Here is a 10,460-nt window from a genome sequence, read left to right as displayed (position 1 = left end):
TATATATACAGTTTATTTTCCACTAGATTCTTCTACATCTTTTGGCTGTTTCTAACCAATTATGAATATATGTATTTTTAAAGACAAACATTCCTACCTTGTGTAATTTTATTTTTGATATTGTAGACGTTTTTCTTCTATTTCTAAACCCTAATGAATCTCCTGCCTTCATTGACTCCACCAATGAAGCCATACAGGATTAAAGTATCATCATATAGAAGCATTCCTTTAAGCTTTTCACTATTACCAAATTTGCCTAGTAAAAATGGTATAGTAGTTTAATTTTAACACAAGAAATTATTTCTCTGTTCCTAACAGAAGTAACTATTCAACTTGCTAACTGAGGGATGCTAAAGCAGGACACTTGGGGATAGTCAGAGTGGAGCCAAAAAATCTTAAGTCATTTGTCTCGACATCAGTTAAGAAACCATGACCCCAAGAACTTGTGATTTCTATTTGGAAAGTAATATTTAAGAAAAACCAAATTGGACGCCTTGTGGCATAATATCTGTGCTAAAAATAGGTATTTATGAGAAATCAAAAACCAAAGCCCCTCTGTTATCATTAGTTTAATAGGGGAGGGCAATGGATGTGTTTGAGCAGATTCTTTAAATATATTTAAGGAACACATAGGAAATGCTTGGGGTAAGTAAGTAATTGGTCAAAAAGCAGTTTGTGTCTTCCGCCCTTTGGAAAGTTTGCAAAGGGTCCTTTCCACACCCCTCGCAGCAACAGAATTCCCCTTGTCATACGCTGAGCTCGTAGGTTACGAGGGTTGGTTGGACGTTTGTGCTGAAGGATGAGCTGGGATATTCTTACCTGCTCTCAGACCAGTGGTGGCATTTTAGGTGGGCAGTTCCCAAGCCTTTCGGCCCTGGGTGCCGAGAAAATGAGCATCCCCTGGAAGGGCAGTAAATTGGTTTTAAACTTTTAAGCGTGTTCAAGGGCACGCAGCGGCAAACATTCAGGATTTTTTTACGATGAACCTGAGTAGCCATCATGTGCTTAGCCTGTATTTCAAGTTAAGTATTTCCTATTTATGCCAAATTCAAAACCTGTTAGAAGTCAGTTCTTTCACATCAGAGAATGAAAGCTTCCTAAATAAATAGTCCCCAGCACCCATAACACTTCCTCCCTTTTCCAGTTTGCTCATCTTCTCAAATCAGAAGTCTAATTAACCATATTATCCTTGACAACAAAAATTATATTGGAAAAAACCATCCTGGAGAGGGAAGGGTTGATAAGCTGAACACTATACTAGCCAAAGCCTAGAATTTTCATCTTCTCAATAAGGCTTGACATCCTTGTGTATCAATAACTTAAGAGCCCCTTTTATAACTCTCATGCTGATAGCAGAAGCCTTTTTTCATTGCCCCTTTATTGGCTAACAGTACATCTGGCAAGTGACCCCATTGTTTAGATTTTCCTACACCACCACAAAGACAAGCAGATCCCTCAAATACGCAGATCAAACCGCGTTCTCGGGATAAATAAAATGTTCGCGATGGCCCCTCATTGCGGTTTACGTTTATTTGTCATACGGACATGCAAATCTTCCGTCTCATAAACTGAATGCTGCCAGCAAAGGCTTGACAACACGACAAAGAGTCTTGCTGGTTCATATTATATTCTCTGTTAAGGGTATTATTATGATAAGTTCCTTGAAAAGCTGAAGACATTTTTTTCTGGGTTAATTTTCAGCCCGGTCAGGAAGCTGATCCAGCTCATCATGCCTTGCACAACGGCTGAAGGTCAAGGAGCTGCAGCCACAGCCTGTAAGTAACGCTCCTTGGGCTCCAGCTTGGTGCTTGGTGAACTTGGGAATTTGATTTCATAAACCACTAACTAGCACCAAGAATGGTGGTTAATAAAAAAGGAAATTCAGTATAGTTAAGGAGTTCAGGACTCCGCTGCAGATGGTTATGTGTAGAACCAGTTCTTCCACCAAGGATTTCTAGTTTAACTGGATCAAAGGAAGCACTTTGTCACCACTATAAATAGAAAACTGAGATATAATCAGGTAAAATCCATATGTAATTCCCATTTCACTCCCAGTTTCTGTAGTATAGTATTTTCCAGCACAGACTAGAAAAACGTAAAAAAGTTTAATGATGATTTACAAATATACAATACTTACATTTTTAGAAATTACAAAAATGGCACATCCTACAGAAACCAAAAGCTTCCTCTAACCTTTGGTACATTTCAAAGTTATTTATTTACAAAGAAAAATTACAGTCGCTATTCATAGTGTCACATGTTTACATATAAGCATTTCTCAGTTGAAAAATATCTTGCAGCTTACCCACAGGCAGTTTTTGCAGTTCGAGCTCCACACTCATCTATCACATCAAAAATTCTATCAGCCCCCGTTGAGCTGACATGACATTGCATTTTTATGTTTTAACAGCCTTTACTTTGGAAAAATATGTACAACCCGTAAGTCTAAACTGACTCATAGTTGTTGAGATGTCAGCTGGTGTATTTTATATTGCTCATGGTTTGGTAAAATGATGCAGGCTCCCTCTTTTAATTAGCTCGGTAACACAAGTTTAGAAAAAGGTGGTCCAATCTTGTTAGCTAGGGTATTTCCAACTCTTCATGGAAGGGAATTTGGGGGGAAAAAAAAGTTAAATGTCCTTTCCAGGATGCTTTTTCACATTATCAAACGTTTATATTAAATTCTTTCTTCACTATGTACAATCCTTACCTAAGGTAATGGAGACAAACTGAGCAGACTTTCGGAATCCGCTTGATTTCCATTAGTTTTCCAAAGCTAGTCTAGATGTTTTCTAGACTGTACTTTCCTTAAGCCAAAACTCAAAAACTTTCTTCTACCTGATAGCAAACATTGGTATTTCTTAGTCTGTGTGTAGTCGGGAGTCTTCTTATAGATTAAAAAAATTGCAATAAAAGAAACGCAGCCCAAACACAGGGAGTCTGGTTTTGACTTCCTCTACTTACATGTGTATGCAAACTCTACTGTGCTCTGACGACTGCCAGACTGTACGGTTTCAACACATAATAGTACGTGAACTCAACAGCATCTTCATCGTGCTCAAGGTACTTTGGGACTACGCATTTACAACTGGTAGTACTTTTGATTAAGATTAAACACCACCAGAGTATTAGTTACAATTCAAGATTTTTTTAAACTGAAAAACAGAAAAAGCTTGCTGTTAGTAGCTGTGAAAAGGGTTCAAAGAGTGTTTTCCAGCATTACGATAGTGCCCTCCCAAAAACTTCACTCCACAGACAAAATAAACTCCAAATTCAAGCATTTTTGAAGCATGCCTGCATTCTGGATTTCCTTCGTGCAAGAGCTTCTTGTTTTTTCCTTTCGATCTCTTCTTGAGAACATTTTCTATTTTTTTGTTCCACCACACACGCTGTAAATAAAAAACATGCATTAGGAGCCTTCAGGTTTGGTCAATATGTATTTTAAACTTATCTGTCCTCAACGTTTGAAGATCTATGACAAGAGCACACTATTGTGACATACCAGGCACCCCAGTTCAAAATGGCTCATCTGTCCTGTCCCCAAGGCAGGCGGGGGGATAAGATGCATGACCTTTATAGTGCGACTGATTACTACCTCCCACCGAAAACACTGGGATGCAGACATTTGCTTCAAGGAAATTTTACTTGGCTGCCCTTCAAGTGAACCTTGTGACATCAGGAGTCAACGTCAGAGATGGCGATGGGTTAAGAAAATTAAGGCGATCAGAGTGAAAAGGGCTCTACAATTTAGTGAGTCAGGCAGAGATATGGGCCTGGAGATGGTACAGACACAGGGGTCAGACACGGTACAGGTGTCACACAAATAAAACCAGAAAGGTTGAAAAAAGGTCAAAAGTAGCAATAAAATTTGGCAAAGGAGACAAGAACATGATAGCTAAGCGTAATTTTTTTATATGTTGTGTTACAGAACTATAAATTCCAATACGATAAAATCCTGAGCTCAGTGGAACCAACAGGAACATGTCGAGAATCTCACCACCCATTTCCAATTAATATTTTTTTTTAATACGTAGTCTTTCAAACTGGATAAATAAAACAAAGGGTCTCTTTGCTTCTTAAAAAAAGGTGTCCCTGAAAAACTATGTATCAGCTCTTGAAAGGATCACTTAACATCCATCTTTTTGTTACAGCGGTGTCCTTTCTCCAAGAATTTGAGATGAGGACAGTTGTTGATCTGTAAAGAAAATCTATGCTATTCTTGTTCATTCCTTTATCCTGTAGAACGTTTCACAGAATGAGCAGTTCTCTCCCCTCCCTTCCCCCTTAACATCTGAAATTGCTACTTTCCATTTATCTGCTTCTTTGCTAGGGAAGAAACAGGTAAAATTCCAATGCTTCAAATAATGCTGGCTGATAGTTTGCAGGATTTTGTTGTTGTTTTTGCAACAGTGCTTCCTGAAAAATTAGGTTCATATAGTACCCTCTAAAGGCACCTTTTACCAAAGTCGACAGATGAAAACTTCACCAGGCCACGAGATGAAGTAAGAACAAGAGTGCCTGGCACCTGACTGGTTCTACATTTCCCTAGGAAGTAACACTAGCACCTGGAATTGTCACAGGGATGTCAGTCACTTTTCCATCGTCCAATAAAATGATGGGAGGTTTCAATTTCCAGGCGTACAATAATAAAAAAAGGGCATTCTGCTGCCTTCTTTCCCTGCCCCACCATTAACCGGGGTTTTAGGAATCAGGGCTAAGATAAGTAATTTTGAATGTTTTTCAAGATGAGCTGTGAATTACAGCACAGAGTCACTAAATAACATTCACCACATGTCAAAATAGCAAAATAGCAGTATTTTTAAGTAACAATTTAAGTATATGGTGTGCTGCCATCAGCCTGTACTTGACCCTCATGATTCTGAATGAAAAAGAGAACGGGAAGTATTCGCAGAAGTGGAATGAAAATGGGAAACGGGAACTCCTTAACTACAGGAATTCGAGAGATGCATCGCGACAATCTTATTTTGGAGAAAATAACCTCCAAATTCTCGTTAGAACATTTACAAGTGCTTAAACTGAATGAATTATTGAAGCCTGTTTTAAGTTGCAATTCAGTACAAATTTCTCTGACATTCTGATTACAGTAAGAAAACAAACAAAACCAGTCTGAAAGTGATACAATAAAGACAAATACCTGATGTCGGCAGTGCAGACGACTCTGAAAGGTGCCTCTTGAAAGGTGATTTTTTATTGTCAAGCTTGCTGTGCAAAGTCACATTCACCTGACTCTTGCTTCCTTCCAAACTCTGCAGAGCAATTCCAGTGCCAGAATGACTCCCTGGATTATCAGACGCTACATAAAGAGCACCCTGAGACTTGTTAGTCTTTTGGAACTTAAACTTTGAAGGCATAAGTGACGTCTGGTTACCAGAACTGCTACTTGGCATCTTTCCTGCGTTATACAAAAGATCTGGGTTGTCTAAGGTTTTGCTACTAAAAATGTTTACTGTGTTAACAGGACTTCCTTCAGAACCAGTCTCTCCTGCTGGCACAGAATTTGACCTGTACCATTTTCCTGAAACAGTCTTTGTAGTATCTTCAGAAGCAGCTTGATGACACTTTTCAGACACTGTGTATTTACACTCCATCGAAGTACCTGAGATCGCAGTTAGAGGAGTTGAGATGTTTTTACAGTTCGCTGCGTGACCTGTCGTGCTCAGACCACGTGTAACCTTTGATGAATTCCTGCAGGAATCGTTCAGTGAGAAAGCGTCTTGTTTTGCATTTGTTCTTTGTGCCCAGGGATCGGACAGCCCTTGTTTAGACGCTGGGAAGCTGTTATCAGCATTCGATCTGGAATTAATACTGGCTCCTTGCATAGTTTTAGCTCTTTCATTTCCTTGTTTAACATCCTGGCTCTGGGTCTGCTTTTCTATATCATCACACACCTGATACAACAACTCATCATCCTCACAGTTTGCATCCCAAACGCTGTCGGATTCACAAAACATATCTAAGATCTCCTCAGAGAATTTCGGTTCGTTCCAATCGTCGAACGACAGGGGACATTTCTTTGGTGTTTCAACTTGATTTAAGCGACCTCTGTTAGCTTGGTTTACCGCTTTAGTTAGTTCATTAGGTTTTGTATTGGGAGAATCACTGGACGATTGACAGAAAACACTGTGTGTGTTATTCCCAGCTTTTACAGTCCATTGTCTATGAGGATTGGATCTTGAAGGAAAAAGAGGAAGCGGGTCATTTTTAGGCTGAACAGTTTCATTTCCGTTCTTCACTTCAGATTGCGCTGAAGCAGGAATATGGTTCAAATCACTCTTTGGGGCACTTTTCCAAATAGAATTTATTTTATCTGGTTTAACATCACATCTCCCATGAAAGGCTACGGTCTCCATCTTTGAATTTTCTCTCTTACGTGTTTTTTGTAAAGAAAGAGATTTTACAACATTTTGCGTGTTTTTACTAGAATGTTTCAAAGGAGAAAGCTGCGAACTGTTAGATTTATGTACACTGCCCAAACAAATTACTGAATTGCAACTGCTTCTCTCCTTTGTTCTGGTTGCTTCATTGAAACCAGGCACAGGTGGATTTGTAGGAACTGGTGGCGTTTCTTCTGCACTTATCAGTTCAGGATTTTGGGTTATCTGCATCACAAAAGAGTCATCTGCCAAAAGATCTGTATCCCAGTCATCAAAGTCATCACTAACTGTGCCAGCAATCTTACTGGAGACAGTCAATTGTGTCTTCAGAGGAGGAGGAGGAGGATTTTTGTTTGTCAACATGCGAACATCAGGTTTTGGAAAAGTCTTATTCAAGCTTCCTAGTGCACATGAAGTATCTTTTTGATGTGCCTCTGAATTACCATGATGCCAGATTTTAATTTGCTCAGGAAGGTGCTCCTCCTCCAAAGCGCTTTTATTTTCATGGAAACTATTATTTAAAGAAGTATCTGATAGTCCTGGGCTTAACTGTCCACTACACTTCTGGGTAGAGCAGTCAAAAAGAGCACGAAGGTCCGATTCAGCCTGAAGGTCCACAGATTTTTGACTGCTAGAGTGACGAGGCTCTGCAGCAGGGATGCCAGTGCTCTGTCCAACTGGTTTCAGGGACAGAGCAGTATCTGTTTCCGAAACTTCACCAAGGAGTGACTTCAAGTTCTTCATATGTACTTCATCTTTAGAATTATGCAGAGATTCTGAGGCAGTCTGGATGAAGTCATGACCAAGCTTCTCTTGTTCCTGACCAGCATCTAGCTCTACTAGATTTTTATCAAACTCCTTAGCCAATTTCATGAGTTCATCTTCAGGATTTTTTATTTTAAGATCTCTAGATTAAAAACAAAACCAAACCACATTAAAAAACCAAAACAACAGAAAAGAACATCAGGCCTACTGAGAAAGTTTAGCCAAGCTCAACCACACAACCATATGAGATGTTCATTCCCCGGTTTAACAGCTACAGAGAATACAACCAAATCCCACTGCTTTCAGCTTGAGATCTCTTCAATAATTCCCAAGAAATACCCCATTAAGAAGAGATAACGAGCCCGAAGTTAAAAGAATTCTGTTTGCTAATGCACAATTACATGGTTCACTGTACGTAACGGAACTCCACGCACCCTTTTTCAGGAAAGCCCCGCTGCGATGGGCAAGACAAAACTGGAACTTACCTGGTGCAACTTAACTTTGTCCTAGCTCGCACTTTTACTACTGCAGGTGTACAGGGGATAGCATCCTCACCGATCCACGTCCCTAAAAGGGAGCCTTCATTACAGGCTGCTTTTTCATCCTGAATGATTAGATTTGTAATGCTTAGCGATTTGATTTCAGGTAAAAGATTGGACTAGACACACACTTTGCGTTAGTTCAAGTTGCTAAACCAATTAAACTGGATCAAATCTGTTGAAAGCCACAGAGAGGAGCTAAACCAGTCCAAGCTCACCGAGCTTGCTGCGACACTGCTGAGAGTTATATTGATCTAAACCGGGAACTTCAGTTAAAATAACAGAATTTTACTTTGGTACTTTAATACTCTATTTACTTCCAGTTTATACATAATCGGCAACATTCATATTATAAACTGTGATCTAGTTTAATATATTAATAAGGAGTTAGCTGAGATGCAGTCTTTATCCACTTAAAGCAGCAGTAACAGATCAGAGAATCTGAAAGAAATCAAGTTCTGCAGGCTTCCAGGAAAAAAAACCTGACTTCTTCCATTACAACTCATTTATATAAGGAGCCTTTAAACAGAAATAAGTTTAAAAACTAAATCAAGTTGTTTTAGAGAGTTCAGACTTGGATTTGAATTCTGAAATGTAAGAGATACAATGCTGCAGTGGTAAATTGGCTAGAGGGCCAGAGCCATGGGATGTGGGAAATTACTGCAGGTAAGCCAGCAAAAATAATTTGAATATTACTAACTACCAGGGTAGGTTTAGGTAGGTTTTCTTTTTTGAAAGAAAAAGAACACAAGCAACAGATAGCTATTATTTACACCTGGAACAGGGCTGTAATGAATTAGAAGTGGCATCCCTTATCAATGATTTTCCAGTTCTATGTATAATTTCTTACAAAATGGTGAATACATTTTAAATGGCCCTGTCAAAGGAGCAGGTGCATTTTGCAAACTAAATACTGCAGAACTACTTCAGGAATTACACATCTTCTTTTTGCACTTAGCAAAAAGGAAACAGTAAGCTCTTATTTTCACTTTCCAGGCTGTGGACATCAGGTTCACAGCAAGAGGGAGACATCAAGAATTATCGAGAACATCAGGAATTATCAAGAACATAGATCTTAGGATAAAAAGGCAAATTACTTAGAATAACAAAGCAACGTTATTATGGTTTTATTATTGCGGGATCTCGCCCTCATCTGAGTCTTGTTCTTGTACTTCAGCAGCCATTCAAGACCATTCAAAAAGCTTAAAAAGAAATCCCAGGCAAATCTACTGTGTGAAGAAACACTTTTAAGTGATGAGTGATTAAGGATAAATAAACACAACAGTATTCCTAAGACCAAGGGCAATAGCTTGTATTCTGGATGTAAAACTTTCTAAAATGGAGCTGCTCCAAGACCAGTTTCTTAATACGTCCTTTTCTACAGCATCTGTGACTCAGAGGAGCAACCAGGCAAATGCGATGCTTATGATTTTAATTCAGTCCAGTTTTACGAACACGTTGCTGGTTTTCTACATTCCCAATTTTTACCATGAGACTACTGGAACTAAAACTGAGCCTGCACTAAGGCGACCACTCTTGTTTGATTACTTCCTTGCAGCGTTTTAGAAGGTAATAATTACCTGAGGAGCAATACGATTAACGATTTCTGAAATTTCTACGGCGCATCTACGGGTAGACTGTTTGGTTTTTCCATTCCCTATGAAAACAAACAAAAAAATCTTCTTAAAAACTGCAAAATGATTAAATTTAATGAAGTGCAGTATATCCCAAATAATTGAGAATCAGAGCTTGATTCAGCACTATAATGAATATGTGAGGTTTTAATAAAAATAAAACCAAACAACCCAACCATGATAACAGAAAGGGACGTTTTTCCAAGAATTTTGATAACTTTTTAGTACACTCCCACTGCGTGCCCCAAATAGGCACCCTTACGTCGGGATTTCATTGACATTACCTAGTCTGCGTGCGATTGGTGAATGAGGATCCCAAAAGATTTCTTGCTGTATATCGGTGTCATTAACAGGGGAGCTGAAAGTAGGTATTCGGGATTTCCTACTCAGTGATCTCTTTGGTGTTTTATGTAAACATGGCTCTGTGTAAACAGAAAGATGATAGTTACTAAAAAAACCCAACATATGAAGGCCAAAACAACTGAGAACATACAACAGGACGAGGCATAAAGATGCTTTAGGAACTTAGAGAATAGAAATGAAGTTCACACTCGTCGACATTGCTTTACTTACAACAGGAACATTGTTCATGAGTATACGTTTAATGCAGAACACGACCCTGTATTTGTCAGTTACATCACCACAGAGATAACAGAGCATTTCGTGATCCTGACGGCTACGCCGGGGCCAGGATGTGAACTGTCAATTCTACCTGATGGAATTTTGACTCCAGCTTATGCCAAGAGAAAAACTACGTGTACCTATATGGGAGAGTACTTTGTATTCTTGCTCGCTCCGAGTCTTTCACCTGGACTCTGATTTGGGCCATAACTTTAATGGGGCCCCAGACCGCTCCAGGTCACAGCCTACAGGTGGTTTCTCCACCAGCCTTTTCACCTGGGGCCACTAAAAGCAGGCATGTGGCTACTCAGACCGGCTTGCAGCGGTCTCAGGTCAGCAGGGCACCGGGACACACACCAGGGGAGGTTGGGCCAGTCGCCCCGGCCCTTCAGAAGCGCCGCCGCAGGTGGGGAACGCCGCAGAGGCAACTCGGAAAGATGCCATCGCGACGGGCGCGGCGCCTGAGGAGACGCTTTTGCACTCGGGGCGGCCGGGATTTATCCTCC

General features: G+C 39.9%; 1 protein-coding gene across 1 annotated transcript; it reads right to left on the bottom strand.

The window, feature by feature from the left end:
• Positions 1 to 3,273: 3,273 nt before the first annotated feature.
• Positions 3,274 to 9,755, bottom strand: ETAA1 (Ewing tumor-associated antigen 1; the record flags this gene model as incomplete). Its single annotated transcript, XM_009866482.1, has 5 exons — positions 3,274 to 3,389; positions 5,156 to 7,302; positions 7,646 to 7,764; positions 9,280 to 9,356; positions 9,618 to 9,755. Coding segments are annotated over 5 exons (2,597 nt in total), but the record flags the coding sequence as incomplete, so codon positions are not given.
• Between the last annotated feature and the right edge of the window lie 705 nt (positions 9,756 to 10,460).

The sequence above is a fragment of the Apaloderma vittatum genome, unplaced genomic scaffold, assembly GCF_000703405.1.
Source record: "Apaloderma vittatum isolate BGI_N311 unplaced genomic scaffold, ASM70340v1 Scaffold44283, whole genome shotgun sequence".
Classification (NCBI taxonomy): domain Eukaryota; kingdom Metazoa; phylum Chordata; class Aves; order Trogoniformes; family Trogonidae; genus Apaloderma; species Apaloderma vittatum.
Note: the sequence above shows the minus strand (reverse complement) of the source record. Positions and strands in the feature narration are given on the sequence as shown.